This window comes from Microtus ochrogaster, linkage group LG5 (assembly GCF_000317375.1).
Source record: "Microtus ochrogaster isolate Prairie Vole_2 linkage group LG5, MicOch1.0, whole genome shotgun sequence".
Classification (NCBI taxonomy): Eukaryota; Metazoa; Chordata; class Mammalia; order Rodentia; family Cricetidae; genus Microtus; species Microtus ochrogaster.
In genome coordinates this window covers 55,513,739-55,530,612 of record NC_022031.1, presented here as the reverse complement: position 1 = coordinate 55,530,612, position 16,874 = coordinate 55,513,739, and the positions used below count along the sequence as shown (strand labels likewise).

Genomic DNA, 16,874 nt, shown 5'->3' with positions numbered 1-16,874 from the left:
TCTGTGTAGCTCTGGTACCTGTCCTGGAACTAGCTCTTGTAGACTAAGCTGGCCTCAAACTCACAGGGATCTGCCTGCCTCTGCCTGCTGAGTACTGGGATTAAAGGTGTTCACCACCACCACCCGACAGCGCTGTCAATTACAATGAACTGAAATATGAAAATTGATGCTTAAAGCATCTATAAAACTACTTAAAACTGTCAAAATTTCTTCTTTTCTTACCACACAGAGTAATAGCTTTTCTTGTGACATTTTCATATGTATATATCTGTTGTTATACTTTGTTCTTCTTCATGGCCAGTCCCTTTTCCTCTCCCCATCCCCACCTCCTTTTTATCCCTCCTGCTTTAAGCAGTCCTTCTGCTTTTATTTCACATATATCCCATAACTGTCTTTTGTTCCCTTGTTCCTTTTCCCCTCAGGCTTCTTCCTCTCCTCACTGACCTCTTTCTACTTCATAGAAACTGCTTTTTCTTGTTGTTTTAAAATGCTTATTTATTCTGATTGTGTGTACGTGCACGTGTGGGCGACTGTGCTGGTAGAGGCCGGAGGAGGATGTCAGTTCCCTTGGAGCTGGAGCTGTGGGCTTCTGTGAGCCCCCTCAATGGCTGCTGGGGACTGAACTCTGGTCCTCTGCGACAGCAGCAAGTCTGCCGAGCTGTCTTTGCAGCCACACCCGGTTTTATTTTTTGAGATGTGAAGTAGGTGGGGGGGCGCAGGTGGGGGAGCGCAGGCGGGACGGTCTTGCCATGTAGTCTAGCCAGCCTGGAATTTTTTGTCCTCCTTTCGCTTCCTGAATATTATTGGGGTTATAGCCAGTGCCACCTTACTTGACTAGATTTTTTTTTCTTTTTCTTTTCCTTTTTTTTTTTTTTTTTTTTTAAAGTTTTACTTCTTAGAGACAGGGGTATGTCTGTAGCCCTGACTATCCTGGAACTCTGTATAGAACAAACTGGCTTTGAACTCACAGAGATCCGCATGCCTCTGCTTCCCAAGTGCTGGGGTTAAAGGCGTGTGCTACTGTTATTCTGTTGAGAGTAAATTTGATTCTACCAGTGTGACGTTTTTAAAGAATGAACTATTATATCATAGTAGTAAACATAAATATAAGTTGTATAGTGGTGTTTACTTGTTTGTCATTTGATCATCTAAGAAGTTGGCGTGTCTCCCCAGATAAGTGAGGTGGCAGTCCACTTCTTTCTTGCTGACCGGAGAAACTGTGACACTGTGCACTTAGTGACCAGTGGCTCAGCTTTTGGCCGCCGTGAAAACTGCCTCCGGTTGTCTGCTTCCAAGGGCTTGTGCCTTCCTTGGCCAACTTTTACTTCATTTTCCACCAGTCCCTTATTTATAGGTGGGATGCATTTGGACTTTATAAAAGTGCCAAAGGTTCGATCTATATGTGCCTCAGTCCCTGTCGTTTCCATAACAGAATACCTGAAATTGGGTAATTTGTAAATGGCTCAATTCTAAATTTTTTTTTTTTTCTGGTTTTCGAGACAGGGTTTCGCTGTGGCTTTGGAGCCTGTCCTGGAACTAGCTCTGTAGACCAGGCTGGTCTCGAACTCACAGAGATCCGCCTGCCTCTGCCTCCCGAGTGCTGGGATTAAAGGCGTGCGCCACCATCGCCCGGCAATTCTAAATGTTTTAAGAACATAGGCGGATACCTTTGGTTCCTGGTGAAAGTCTCAGGTGGCTTCATGGATAGCGTAAAAGTGGAAGGGCAAGCAGGTGCCTAAAGAAAAAACATAAAGGGTAACTTTGCTTTATAAAAGCCTGCTGTCTTAAAAAATAGTTTCTAACACATATTAGCGCTACAGTGGGGATTCGCTGAAAGATTCCCACACGTGCTTACATTGTGCATTCATGTTGTCCATTTACTCCTCTACTTCACCCTCCTTGTCCAGTCTCTAGTGACCGTTATATACTGGACTTTGGTAAATTCTGATTTGATGAATGGCTCAGCATTTGGAGTACCTGTTACTACTGCAGAGGACCCAGGTTTGCGTCCTGGTACCCACCACCGATCGCCTCTTTGGCTAATGTGTTGTGATAATAATATATTCATAATTAAAGTATCTGTAAATCCTTTTTCTTTTGAGTGCTCTAAACACTGGTAAATACTTTTATCCACTTTTACTTCTTTAAACCTTGTATTCTGATAGATGAAGTTTATATTCTACCTCTGTTTTGCTCCTCAGGAAACAGTTTCAAGCTGGGGTCTATACCCCTTTGTCCAAGACTGTACCCTCACTCTGCTTCCTAGTGTACCTCGGAAATAACTTCCCTGAACCTCTGTGCGATAGCCTAAGGTTCTTTCATGCTTCATACATTCCCGAAGCATGTACACTGTTGGACAGAAAAGATCCCTAAATATATTCATAGTAGAATCCTACTTATGTTAAATAGACATCAGAAGAAAATGTAGGTACCATCCACACTAGGCGGCGAGTCACGGGGAAGCTAAGGCAGGTTGCGAGGGATCCCTGATGGCTGTCGACTGCAGGCAGCCCTAGCCTAGCATAAGCTCCTCCACACTTGGCTCTAACCTCTGCTACCAGCCCATGCTGGGGTGGATTCTGCCCTTGTTTCACTCCCGCCCGCCCGTGCTCTATTTGTGCTGTCTGTCCTCCACTCCCTTCCTTTTCCCCAGCACCCATCACGTGGGCTACACTTTCCTGCTGAGGGCTCCCTCTCCTGAGCCACCCTTGCTGGTGACTCTCAGCGCACACTCTGCCACTCGAGTGCCATGTTCATTCTGTCACACTGTAAGACCATAGAACCAAATTATTCTGTGTCCAAAATTCTGGGAAAGGGGAAGAACTATCCAAAAGAGAAGCGAACAGGGCAGCAGAGACCTATTTTAAGTTATTGCATTTTATGTATCAGCACCTTGTCTTCCCAACAGGTTACGAAGTTCATGGGATGGAAAAGATACCGGAAGGACCAGCGTTGATCATTTTTTATCATGGAGCGATTCCCATAGACTTTTACTACTTCATGGCTAAGATTTTCATCCACAAGGGCAGAACATGCCGAGTAGTAGCTGACCACTTTGTCTTTAAAATCCCAGGTAAAACAACTGTGTGTAATGATCGATTGTGTGGTAGTGTGACCTTAGTGTTGTTTAGAGTGTTTGCCAAGCCAGGCAGTGGTGGCACACGCCTTTAATCCCAGCACTCGGGAAGCCGAGGCAGGTGGATCTCTGAGTTTGAGGACAGCCTGGTCCACAGAGCGAGTCACGGGACAGGCTCCAAAATAACACAAAGAAACCCTGTCTCAAAAAACCAAAAAAAAAAAAAATAAGAGAGGCATGTTTGCCTCCTAAGGATAACAGATTTGAAAACATCTAATTATCCAGTTTAAGAAGCCTGACCTGACTTGAGTGGCAACCCTTCCTTAGCTGCTCTAGAGTCCTGGATTTCTAGGTGTGGCCACCACTGCTGGCTCTAATTATCCCTGCTTCTTCCTCCCTTTCTTCCACACTGACTCCGATTATTCTCTTCCTTCTTCCTCCTCCTCTTTTTGCTTTGCTTTTGGCTCTGCTGGGGATTGACCTCTGGGGATGAACTAGGAGGCAAACCTTCTCCCACTGAAGTGCAGCCCTCCGGTCCTATTTCCTGCTGGTTACCCAGCCTGGCTTTCAGCCTGGTTTCTCCAGTAAGCCTTCTGCTTCAGTCCACCAGGCAGGCGGACTGCAAACATTTGTGCCCCAAGGACAGGCTTAAGTCTTGAATTTTGTTTCTTTATTATGATGGTGCAGGTGGGACATGAGGCACCTGCTCTGTATTCAGCTATATCCCTAACCCAAATCTTGAATTTTCAAGTAGAATTTTTAAAAAAAGATATATAATTTTGTATACAAGGTAGTTAAAATTTCATATTTTTTGTAAGATAATTTTTTCTTGTTTAATTCTGTTAAAGTTTAGTAGCAAATCAAAATTAGAGAAAAAGTATACAGGCTGTGTTTGTCCTCACTGTCCTAAAGAGTATGCCCATATATCATGTCTCATCTAGTCTGAGCTGCCTCAGGGTCTCATGCTCATCAGGACGAGGACTGCATTTCAAGTCTACTCATAATAGCTTTATAGTTTTTAAAAGTTACTCAGATTGTTTAAGATAAACTAGTTCTTTTTTTTTTTTTTTTAAAAAAAAACAACTCATTGAATGATCTTAATGAAGATAAATCTTATTTTCTTTCATCACTAAATTATTAGAAACAAGCCAGGAGAGTTGATAGTGTGCTCTCTGGAATGCTAAAGGCAGAGCTGGCCCAGCAAGCAGACTCAAGCCCAGCAGCGAGTTAAGGACCAGCCTACTCCAGTGCCTTCCATATATATGGTTAGTGTGTTAGTCTGTGCCGGAACCCCCATTTCTACTTTGTATATATGCTAAATCAGATGAGGCTTTCCTCCAGAAAGAATGCGATGACGTTCTGCAGGTTGGGACCAGAGGGTATTAGAATTGCACCATAACTAGTTATTTTGATTTCTTTAAGTGACATTTTCACACACTTAAAATTTTGTGGGTGATGGAGGAAGGTCATTGGTTAATTAAATAAAGAAGCTGCTTGCCCTGATAGGTTAAAACAGGAGGGAGGAGTAAACAGAGCAGAATGCTGGGAGGAAGAGGAAGTGAGGTCAGACTCCACAGCTCTGCTCTCGGGAGCAGATGCCTCAGAGAGACGCCATGCTCCCCTCTCCTGGGAAGATACACTCCCGGTAAGACCGGTGCTCACTAAGACCGGTGCTCACAGATTATTAGAGATGGGTTGATCGGGATATCAGAATTAGCCAGTAAGGGCTAGAGCTAAAGGGCCAAGCGGTGATTAAATGAACACAGTGTCCGTGTAATTATTTCGGGTAGAGCTAGCCATGTGGGCGGCCGGGTGCCGGGACGCAGCCCGCCGCTCCTATTTCTACATGTGGGTTTTATGCTCCCAAAAGATTTAATGGTAAGCATTACTGTCTTACAATGCCTTCTATACTTGTCCAGTTCTGGAGGTTAAAGCTAGAGCCCTTCCACATGCTAGCCAAGCAGTCATACCTCTGAACCACACCCCAGCCAAGGACAGTTTTAATATCTGGTTCAAGTGTTGGCGTCACTGTTGTTCTGTTACGGAGCATGGGTTTGCGTTTAGCTTTCCATTTTCCTAAATAAGAAAACTGAACATTTTTAGGTTTTTCAAAACATTTTTTCCTCTATGCCCATACTATATTTGACACTGATTTACCTTTAGTCATTTATTTTAATTCTTAGTGCAAGAGAGAAATTTTGTGTTCTACCTTCCCTCAGTTCCCTCTGACATCTATAATGTTGGTGCTGCTCAGTAGGGCACTGGGAAGCAATGTTAGCCTGCCCAGTTCTAGGACCCATCCATGTCCTCAGTCTCAAGCAGGAAAATACGGAGATCACATGAAGATCCACTGTAGGGTTTTTATTAAAGTACTTTTCATTGACAGGATGTCTTTCATGCAGGGATAGTCATAGTGTGAAAGGTTATATGATGCTAAGGTTTGGAATTAGCTCTTCTTGGGTCAAATATCCTTCCTCAGTTGATTCAAGTTCTCAACGATACTTATTTGCTGTTGTTATAAAAATTTAATTGTAGGATTAGCATCATCTAACTTTATTTCAATAGATTTGATTATAGTCTTAGCTAATTTTAGTATGTCTGAATGTAGTCAGATTTACATTTTCTCAGGTGGTTCTTTGTTGCAGGGTTAGTGGGAGATTAAGATTTGAGTTGCTGCTGGGCGGCAGTGGCGCACACCTTTAATCCCAGCACTCGGGTGGCAGAGGCAGGCAGATCTCTGTGAGTTCGAGGCCAGCCTGTCTACAAGAGCTAGTTCCAGGACAGGAACCAAAAAGCTACGGAGAAACCCTGTCTTGAAAAATCCAAAAACAAAACAAAACAAAACAAAAAAAAAAGATTTGTGTTGCTGATGAGACATCATCTCTGATTGTTTTAACAGTACGTGAGACTGTATGTGGCCTGAAAGTCAGTGGCAGGTACTTAGGACTGGACATAGCACAGTGGGAAAGTCTATTGTGTGACTTGGATACACTACTTAGCCTTTAAGCCTGGCTTTTGTCATCTGTAAAATGAGGAGAACAATCTCTGTTTTTCATGATAAGGTTTTAATTAAGAATTTGAAAATGTAAGGAGGTGATCAGGCAGAAAATAATCAATAGTAGGTGATCAGTGAGATATATATTACTTCATAAGTGAAACTGGTCTTGTACCTTAAGAGCTAGTGGCTTAAGAGAGTTTATAAAAGTCTAGCTAGTAAATAGCATAGATCGTGATGAGTTTTGCTCTTAAATGAATCAAACGAGATAAAGATATATCTTTGTGCTTATGTTTTTTTTTTTTTTTTTTTTTTTTACAGGGTTCAGTTTATTACTAGACGTATTTTGTGCTCTTCATGGGCCAAGAGAAAAATGTGTTGAAATCCTGAGGAGTGGCCACTTGCTGGCTATTTCACCAGGAGGAGTCCGAGAAGCCTTGCTCAGTGATGAAACCTACAGCATCATCTGGGGTAGCCGGAAAGGCTTTGCGCAGGTCGCCATTGATGCGCAAGTGGTGAGTCACACCGACGTCCTTGTCCAAAAAGATGCTTAAAGGTGGGCCGACGTGTACGAAGCCAGCATCTTTCCTCGTAATAAAGTCACTGTATATAGCAATTTATAGGGATATATCAAAAGAACACTAATCCTTATGCATAAGAAGCCTTCTTTAAAACCAAAAAAGTGATCTGGAAATTTAGCAAGTATCCAACAAGGTTTTATTTTTTTCAGTTGTAAATTCCACTTTCTTTATTAGATTTGTAATTTTGTACACAGTCCCACAATTCTTTCAGTTATTATTATTTTTAAATGACATAGTCGGCTCATCCTGTGTGTTTTAAACCTGTGGTAACTTTGGCAGGATGACTTAGTGTGTTTCTTTGATGAATTCGGTTTGATAGTTATTTTTTGTATAATCACTTTTTATAACAACACAAGTGCTGGCCGATTAATGTCGTTTTTCATTAAAAATGACCAGCTATTTATAGTATAATGATAGGAAATGGATAGTGGTGTAATTTAGACATTTTAAAAGCACTTTTCAAATGAATTCATCAATAAAATTAAATGGACTTGGGAGACCCCTGTAATTACTGTACTTCCCAGACAGTGGTGTGGATGTGCTATTGGTGTTTTCTTTAGCCTTTGGAAAGGATTCCTTAGTCTTTTGCTCCCCATGGCCTGAGGAGCTGTATCCTGAGGAGTGCTTTCTGTCAGACGGGGGTATTGCTGCCCCTCACTGGACTCTTGTTCTTTTCTCCAAGCCAGGAGGTTGAGCCAGCTTCAGTAACTTAGCTTTTCAGGTTGCTGTCGTTAGGAAGGCCAGCCTGCATCTTTGGTCTGACTCTGAATCATGTAAGTGTAGACTGTTGGTCAAAAAAGAAAAGATTGTGGGTGATTCATTCTAACTAAAGAAAAGTATCAAAGGAGAATGGATAGTTTATATTTGAATTACAAAGTTTACAGCAAAACAAAATACTCCAAAGCACTCTCTTCTCTCCTGTATCTACACACCTGCTTATGGGTGGCTCCTGGAAGTCATTGCTATAGTGCTCTACTGTGGTCTCCTAGTTCAAATAAATCTACTTCCTAACTTTTTAAATAACACAGTCGTTCAGTAGAAAGTTCTTTAAATAACATAACTTTCTATTTAAATCAGTAGTGCAGGCTTTAAGTATTTGTGGAATTAACGGCTTCTTCTTTAAACACAGATTACTCAACTCAGCAAAAAGCTTTTTAATTTACTCATGCATTTGTTGCTAGTAATAAAGAAAATGGACTAATTGTACCCATTTCCTAAAGTTTGTAGGCACAGATGTGGAAACCAGAGTGGTAGACTGTGAGTTATACAGAACACAGAAGGCTGCCTGCAGCTGTGTGAAACTAAGATAATCAGTGAAATGTAGTATAGCAAGAATAAAATTCTAATCTAAAGCAAGACATTGATTTTTTTTACATTTATATTTTGGAAGCTTTTTTTAAAAAATAGATTTCAGATAAAGATAAAATAGTTTGAGTCTTACAAGTTTATCTTGAATTCTAATTCTTCATCCTGTGTTTACACTTTGAAGCAGGCTATTGCTTAGGAGACCTGGAAAGGAGGAATGACAAAGAGCTGCTTAGATTCTTAAGTCTCCTGGTGACTTTTTATGATAAGCTAGATAATTCAATTAAGACTTTTTTGTAAAATTCCAAATATTGAGAAAGAGCCTTTATATAAATTTAAATAAATGCAACATTTTAATGCTGTTAATTTACCAATAACATAAGTCCTATAAACGGTTTGCAGCACTTTTGAGGGCTCTATAGAGTCAGGATGTAACTTGTAATATTCTAATTCTGTAGTTCTCAACGTGTGGGTTGCACCCTCTTTGGGGGTTGAACAACCCTTTCTCAGGGGTTGCTTAAGACCATCGGAAACCACAGATATTTGCATTATGATTTGTAACGGTAACAAAATTACATTTATGAAGTTATCAACGAAAATAATTTTATGGCTTGGGGTCACCACAACATGAGGAACTGTATTAAAGTGTCACAGCATTAAAAAGATTGAGAACACTGTGGAAAAGGGTCTTAGCATTAGGGAGGCTAAGGACCACTGTGTTAAAGGTCTCAGTGTTAGGGAGGCTGAGGACCACTGTGGTAAAGGGTCTCAGTGTTAGGGAGGCTGAGGATCACTGGTTTCATGTTACAGGTGAGAGTCAGGCACAGGGGGAGGATGGGAGGATGTGGTCCCAGCAAGGTAGTGGCAGAGCAGAGATAGAGCAGAACACAGTTCAGGCAGCAGTGTTCTTGCCATCCCGACTGCATGTCACAGTGAGTGTGGACATCTGAGATTGAAGGGGCTTTCTAGAGATGTGAGGAAAACTTCAAAAAAACCTTAAACAGTTGAAAATGATAATTATCGCTTAATAGACCAAACCAAGTTTCCAAAAAATGCGAGAAAACACTTAAAACTATGGAAGTATGATTAGCTGTGTTTATAAAGGAACAACTGGAAAAACACTTGTTTATTGTGTGCCAGGCTTGGAAGATTCCCCAACAATACCCCTTCCCCCAAAGTAATTTAAAAAGTAAGCTGGACATGCTTTAAGAAATAAAAGGGGAATCCAATTGCAGTTCACAAAATATCAGCAGAAGATATCTAAAGGTCATTTGAATGGGACAGACTTTTTATTTTTTTATTCTTCTCTCATATATTACATCCCAACCGCAGCTGCCTACCATCTCCCTTCTCCCCAAGATTCACTTCTCTGTCTCCCTTTTCTCAGAAAAGGGCAGTCTGGGACAGATTCTTTATTTTTTTTTCTTTTTGGTTTTTCAAGACAGGGTTTCTCTGTGTAACAGCCATAACTGTCCTGGGACTAGCTATTGTAGACCAGGCTGGCCTCAACCTCCCAGAGATCCACTTCCCGAGTGCTAGGATCACCACCACTGCCTGGCTTCTGGGACAGACTCTTATTTGTACCATATAACTCTTATTTTGTGGATTCCTGAAAGTATTTAGGGAGTTCCACATCTAGGTTGGGAAAAATTACTTTAATTAGTTGGAAATAAATAATAAATATAAAAGAAAGGAAAGGAATATTGTATTTAAAAATTATTTGTGTTATTTTACTTTATTCATAAAAATTTTTGAGATAAAGGTAATTATAATTCTCCCCACTCTTCACATGAAGAAAGTAAGGCTTAGATTTGATAATCAACTTGTTTAGTGTTTGCTCTATTCTTAGTAGCCGAAGTAGGACTCTGTAATCATGCTAAATTGATGTTCCAAAAATAGTTTTACAAATCTGTACACTTGTGTACATACATAGGGAGTGATGTGGGCACAGAAATTATAAATTCTCTATTACGTATGCAGCTGTCCTGTGTACAGATATGCACAAGGAAAGGGTTAAATGACTGTACAAAATCAAGTTGATATAAGTTAGTACTGTATCTTTAAGGATTGAAGCTTGATGCACTTAAACACCATAGGTCCAAATTAACATGGAAGACTGAGCCAGTTGTAAGGCAAGTGTTCTTCTATGAAGTGGCTTCTAGAATGTTCTTCTGCAGAAGTTTAGCTATTTCGGGAATGGTGTTGAACTTAATCATCTTCATGAAGTGCACACTTTAATACAGGCTTTGAGGACCATGCCTGTCTGTAGATACCGCCAGCAGTTTCAGTCATGGAAGAAAACAGTATCTGTGAGCTGGAAGGGTTTCTGTTCCTTCCGTGCATCCTAAATTCTCAATTCTGGGAATGTAACTTTTAAAACATTAGGATTTCAGCCATTTCATTTTACAGAACTTGTCATCTTAGATAGTAGCGGTTTTTTTTTTTTTTTTTTTTTTACAAAAGAATTCAGTGTTCATTATCATCTCTATGCAGTGGTTTCATGAATTAACCTCATTTTACAGTTTGACAGCTGTGTCTGCTTGTTGGCATCGCTGCTGCCTGTCTGATGTCTGTGTGACGTCAGGAGCATCGTCTTTCTGTATGTGCTCATTCCTTCCTTAGTTCTTCCATAACTTCCTTTTATCTCATCTGTTCCAGGTGCTTTTCTAAGTGCGAGGGACACAGCATGAACAAAGCATGCGTTAGGTGTCCCTGAACTATGTTAGATGTCGTCCCTCTGCTGAGAGGGACAGCAGGTGATGAGCTAGTTCATTGTGAGGACAAGTTGTGTGACGTTTATCCTTGTGTTTTCTTCTGCCCAGTGAAGTGAGTGACTAAAGACTTAGAATATCGTTATCTTTATCTAAGACCCTGCTTGTAACGGTGTGGAGTTCTACAGATAATGTGGAACTTCATGAACATGTGCACATACACATGTATATGTAGTCTTATCTATTCTAAACATTCAGTTCAGTGTATTTGTTTATATATGAAAGTATTTTATCCAATTTTGATATATTTTGCTGTTTACAATAGCATGACCTTCCTATATGATGCTTTATGATATTGCATTATTTTATGACATTGACCTAGTATTTCCATTATCAAATACCACATTTAACCACTGATGTTCATGGACTATCCTATAAATTTGTTATCTAAAATTCTTCAATTTATACACTTTTTAAAAATTTTTACACATACTTTTTGTTAATACTGAACAGTTTAGATTTGGTGGGTTCAGAAAAAAATGTATTACTAATTTCATGAGAACATCTTGCTGAAACCTATCCTTTAAATTGATACAAACTTTCCCTTTGTCTTGGTTACTTTTTTGTTTCTGTGACCAAATGCCATGATGAAGGTAGCTTATAAAAGAGAACATTTGATTTGGGACTCATGCTTCCTGGGGGTTACAGTCCGTGACCATCAGGACAGGGAGCATGGCAGCAGGCAGGTAGGCATGGTGCTGGAGAAGAGCTGAGAGTTCACATCTGATCTATAAGCTGGAAACAGAAAGCTCGCTGAAACCTCAAAGTCCACCCCCAGTGACACACCTCCTCCAACTAGATCACACCTCCTAATCCCTCCAATGCAGTTCCATTCACTGGAGACCAAGGATTCAAATATCCCAGCCTGTGGGGCCATGTTTAACTAACACCACACTCTTCAAAGTGTCTTCATCTCGTAGCTTCCCTAATGAGCGTAGTATTTCGGGATGAGTTAAACTAATCTACCACATTCACTTTACTTAATGAAACTAGTGAGTTTCAAGGGTTTATATATAAGCAAAATCAGTAGATAAAATATTGCATGTTGCAACTGAAGAATAGTCTTTCCAATTTATATTCTTATAAATTATGAAGTCAAATTTAGTCTGATAAATCATACCACCTTAGATATGCCTCTGGTTTTAAAATCTATTTTTAGTATTTCAAATGTGCCTTCAAAAAAGTTGCCTTAGTGATTCAATGGAGACCTTAAGTGTATTTATTTATTTACTTTTCAATTCAAATTCTTTTCTTTAGCCCATTATTCCTATGTTTACACAAAATATTCGAGAAGGATTTAGATCACTTGGAGGAACAAGTAAGTTCTCATTCCTATGGTTTTTTAATTATAGTAATTATAGTATAATCTTTAAAACATTAGGCGTTTTGAACACTATTAGGAAAACTTTTGATTTTTTTTTTGGGGGGGGGGGACAGGTTCTCACTGTGTAGTTCTGGCTGTCCTACAACTCCCTAGACCAGGCTGGCTCCAAACTCAGAGAGTTCCATCTGTCTCTGGACCTTCCAAGTACAGGAATTAAAGGCATGGCTACTATGCCTGGTGCCTTTTGATTTATTAATTTTAGAAAATGAGTATTTAGATAACTGTTCTCCATAAACTCTGAGTGGTAGTTGGTTCCGAGCAGTGGCAGTTACTATTCTGCAGGACTGGGGACCGAGACTGGGTCTTACCATGTAGCCAGGCTGGCCTCAAATTTGTGATTTTCATGCTTCAGCCTCCTGAGTTTCTGGTAGACAGTATGCTTTTGATAGGTGTATTATAAACATATTAAAGTTTATTTGAATGGGCTTTTAAAAACTTCAAAGCGATTCATCTAATATATTGTGTTAAATTATGTTGATAAGATTTAGAAAACATTTATATACTATCAGCTGAAGAAACTAGTTTTAAAATGGAGCAAACTACATATTAAACTAAGATTGCCGTCAGAGGAAATGGGGATGTCATTTGCTTTGGTTTATCTTATTACTTAAAAAAATGATAAACTATATGTTTGTATTGATATTTTCTTTTATCTGTCTGTAGTTTACTAATTAAAAATTCACTTTTAATATAGTTGTAAGAATAAAAATTAGGTTTTTTTTCTTTAAATTGTCTCTTATTTTGGAGTGTTCAGCTTGTTTTTGGCTTGTGATTCATATATTATGTTCAGTTGAATACAGTTTTGTAACTGTTGCTGTTCCTAGCCACATAAAAACCCCTTAGCAAGCCTTCAATTGCTGTTGTTTTAATGCATTTCTTATATAACTTTAGATATTATTTCTAATTTTTTGTTAATCTTTTCAAATAGCAAATCAGAATTTATTACAGAAATTCTGTTTCTTCAATTATGAGTTATTTTCAAAATTTTATTGACTGCTTTTCAGCTTCACTTAAAGTTCAGTATCTCTAAATTAAATGTCTATTATCTTTTATTTTTCCTTCCTTCCTTTCTTCCCTCCTTCCATTCTTTCTTAGCTACTTATTTATTTTTGAGGCACAGTTTCACTGTTGCAACCTTGGCTGGCCTGAACTTGTTAATAGGCTAGGCTAACCTTGACCTCACAGAGATCCACCTGCTTCTGTCCTCCTCCCCACTGGTGCTGGAATTATAGACATACATCATCATACCTAGCTAATTTTAATTTTTTTTTTTTGAGTTTTACTTTGGGTGTGACAGTAATTTTTCTGTTTCTGTATGTAATTAGTGTTTTCAGTACATAACTGTATTTTGTGAAACTTACCTTTTTGGATTCCATTGGTGCTGTTTTTTAACCTCTCTTACTCATCTTTAATACCTTTAAATTCAGTCCTGCTGAGTTAGATACAGCTATCTCTAGAAGGCCAGTGTGTGGTGTCTGCATGGCTGGGCCTTCACTCCCTGGCCTTTGTCTTTGGTACTTGTCAGTGTCTCGCTCTGCGTCCCTGAACGTTTCCAGGTCTGCTGCCGCCTGTCAGCCTTTGTTCTGCAGTGATAGGAACCTGTTTGTCTTTTGAGATTCTTAAATCTTTAAAACGTTTCTTGGTTTTTTAATGAACTGTTTAATTTTCCCTTTTATTTTTAAATTTATAGAAAAAACTGAGTACAAAGTACAGAAATTCTTGTATGTCACTTCAGCGGTCTCTAGACTCAGTCCTCATGAGCACATTGCACCAGTACGTGATGAAAAGCTTCCCTTTAGGGCTGGAGAGATGGCTTAGTGGTTAAGAGCATTGCCTGCTCTTCCAAAGGTTCTGAGTTCAATTCCCAGCAACCACATGGTGGCTCACAACCATCTGTAATAACCATCTGTCTGGTGCCCTCTTCTGGCCGGCAGCAGACATGCAGAATACTGTATACATAATTAATAAATAAATCTTTAAAAAAAAAAAAAGAAAAGCTTCCCTTTAGGAGAGGCTGTGCTGGTTATGTAGCTTATATACTAATATGTGGATGTGTGAGGACTGGATTCAGCCCCCAGCTTCAGAAATACACACACACACACACACACACACACACACACACACTGCTATGAATTGTAGCAAGTCTTGTGTAATTAATTAGAAAGTTTACAGTTATATGCATAGCACATTTGTCCAATAAAAACAATTTTGCTTACTTTGAAACAGGATTATTTAAGTGGCTTTATGAAAAATTCCGCTATCCATTTGCTCCAATGTATGGAGGTTTTCCTGTAAAGTTGCGGACCTTCTTAGGTGATCCCATTCCATATGACCCAAAGATAACTGCTGAAGAATTAGCTGAAAAGGTAATTTGTGTGTTCTTTCTTAGTCTTAGGGCAGATTTTGTTTAATTATTTGAATGTCATTGTTTATGTATTATATGCCAGAAGTTCTCAAACAGTGATTTTGTCCCATTGGAGACATCTGGCAAGGCCCAGTGACATTTTACTGACATGAAAAAGTGGGGGTGGGGGCGACTATAGACATTTAGTGTTCAGAAGCCAGGGATATATTTATAGGCACCTGCAGGATGACATGTTTCTGTATCTCAATCTCTAATAGTAAGAATGAGAAAAGGCCAGAAGTGATGCTAAAGACGTAGAGTTCTGTCAGGTGCTATGTGTGACTGGGAGCCTTGAGGAACAAGCAGAGAGGTAAGCAAACACGATTTGAGTAGCATAAGTTAGTGAGGATTCTTCAAATGTTGGAGTGATCATTAGTCTAGCAAGCAGATGAAGAGTCATGAGGATGAGAAAAGACTACTCAGCTTGGGATTTAGCATTGAAAGAGTCTTAAAATTCTGAAAAAGGAGCCATAAGCTGGCCTGGCTCCTGCTAGGCAAACGCTCTACCACTGGACTACATCCCTTGCTATGTGTGTGTTTTGATTATAAATTTTGTACCCACCAATATATACTATAGTAGTGAGGTGAGGTTCATTTAAAGCATTTTGAACTATGATGGAGACTATGTAGATTTGCTGGGTATGGTGCTGCACCATTAATATGATATTAACTACAGCTCTGGGGGGAAGGGGGAGAGGCTAGTGAAACTCTGTGAGTTTGTAACCAGCCTGGTCAAAACAAGATTAAATAAACAAAACTAAAATAGATATACTTATAATTTAGTTCTGTTAAATACATCCATGTTGTTGAACAGAAGTGATCTTGAGGATTTTTACCATGAAAAGCTGGGTCTGTTCCCCCCGAGTACCATCTCCCCATTTCTCCCTCTGCTAAGTCACTGACAAGGCCCCCAAACCTGAAACACTAAAATTGCTAGAAGAAAGCATAGGCCTGCAAGATACGTGTGGGAGAGAAGTTCCTTTACAAGTAGTATGGCATGGAGATTCTACAGGATGATTGGTGTGTACTGAGGCTGAACCAACAGCGGCTTTTCTTTGTTTTTTAACTAGACCAAGACCGCCCTTCAGGCTTTGATTGATAAGCACCAAAGGATACCGGGCAACATCAGGAGTGCTCTGCTGGACCGCTTCCATAGCGAGCAGAAGGCCGATTGAGAGACAATGTAGTGAGTCTCTAGTGACGAGCTCACAGCTGCAGTGCTGTCTTAAATTTTTTAGGTTGTATAATAGTGTTTTTAAAGCATCATGTTAATAAGTATCTTTCTTAGAACTTGTTTATTTAATTTATATTGTTAATCTTGTCCTTTCAATCAGTTGTGTCAAATTTATACGTAACTCATTACTTGCCTGACTCAGAAAGTGATCATGTTGCATTTGCAATCTTTAGTAGTATATGATAAGCATAGAGTCTTAGTATTAAGTCTTTCTTGATATCAGCAGGTTAAGCAGACTTTTCTAAATTATGTCTGCCGTGCCGATCTGAACATTAGGGGCGCATGCATTAGGTGTAGCACTGAATTTAGGTGAGAGGTGCCTGTGTCTGTCTGTCTGTCTTCATTCCATTCACAGCTGCGGGTAAGTTGTGGAATGCTTTTGTACCTCAGCGATGTAAGCATGATAATATTGTGGTGATGAACATGACTTTGAGCTGCTTATGTCCACTGTGCTATCTGTAGTGTGAGAGATGTAACTGAACTGATTCCTGAGCCCTGAAGGAGTTAGGGACATTTGTTTTTGTCCATTGAGTGTAACAATTCCTTCAGGTGTGATGTCCAGTTGCCAAGCACATTGAAAGAGCTGTACTGTTTTATAAATCAAGACATTGTTATTTCTTTAGTATTTATTTTAAACAAGTATCTAAGCAAACATATAGACTAAGTTGTCAGCATGGTGTTTTATGGGGTAAGGATAGAATCACGGTCACATTCCGCAGTTCGCGTTAGAAGCTGATTCTAGGCTAAGGAATAAGGAACAAGAAAACTCTAATTTTGCTTAATATCCTGGTTTGTTTTGCTGTGCTCTGCAGCCAGTCATGTGGCTTACTATTTTAGTAAAATGTACTTGAATGATGAATTTTTGTAAACACGGAGTTCTCTGAAAATGTAATGGCATTTGATTTGTTGTCTCCCTAAAAACTGATTTTAAAAGTATTTAAACAGCAAAGTATCATAAATCCTCTGCAGTATGTCTCTTTCCATCTTTGTAGTACTTGGGTTTTATATGAACTTTTTAATCACAAGTGTATATTTATGATATATATAAATATATAAAATGTATATAGAAATGATGTAAAAAATAAAGGTGAATTGTAAATCATTCTCTTGTGAAATTGTCTGTG

The 16,874-nt window shown here is 39.3% G+C and overlaps 1 protein-coding gene across 4 annotated transcripts in view; it reads left to right on the top strand.

Annotated features, from left to right (window-relative positions):
• Tmem68 (transmembrane protein 68) overlaps positions 1-16,846 on the top strand; it is a 22,071-nt gene extending 5,225 nt beyond the window's left edge. For 3 of the 4 annotated variants that reach the window (XM_026786786.1, XM_013351777.2, XM_026786785.1), the window contains 5 exons: positions 2,909-3,073; positions 6,393-6,586; positions 11,986-12,046; positions 14,339-14,478; positions 15,587-16,846. In XM_026786786.1, the coding sequence (XP_026642587.1) occupies positions 2,909-3,073; positions 6,393-6,586; positions 11,986-12,046; positions 14,339-14,478; positions 15,587-15,691 (665 nt within the window). In that variant the 3' untranslated portion in view covers positions 15,692-16,846. The remainder of the gene's footprint in view (positions 1-2,908; positions 3,074-6,392; positions 6,587-11,985; positions 12,047-14,338; positions 14,479-15,586) is intronic. The other variant, XM_026786787.1, reaches the window with a different exon arrangement.
• The last annotated feature ends 28 nt before the right edge of the window (positions 16,847-16,874 follow it).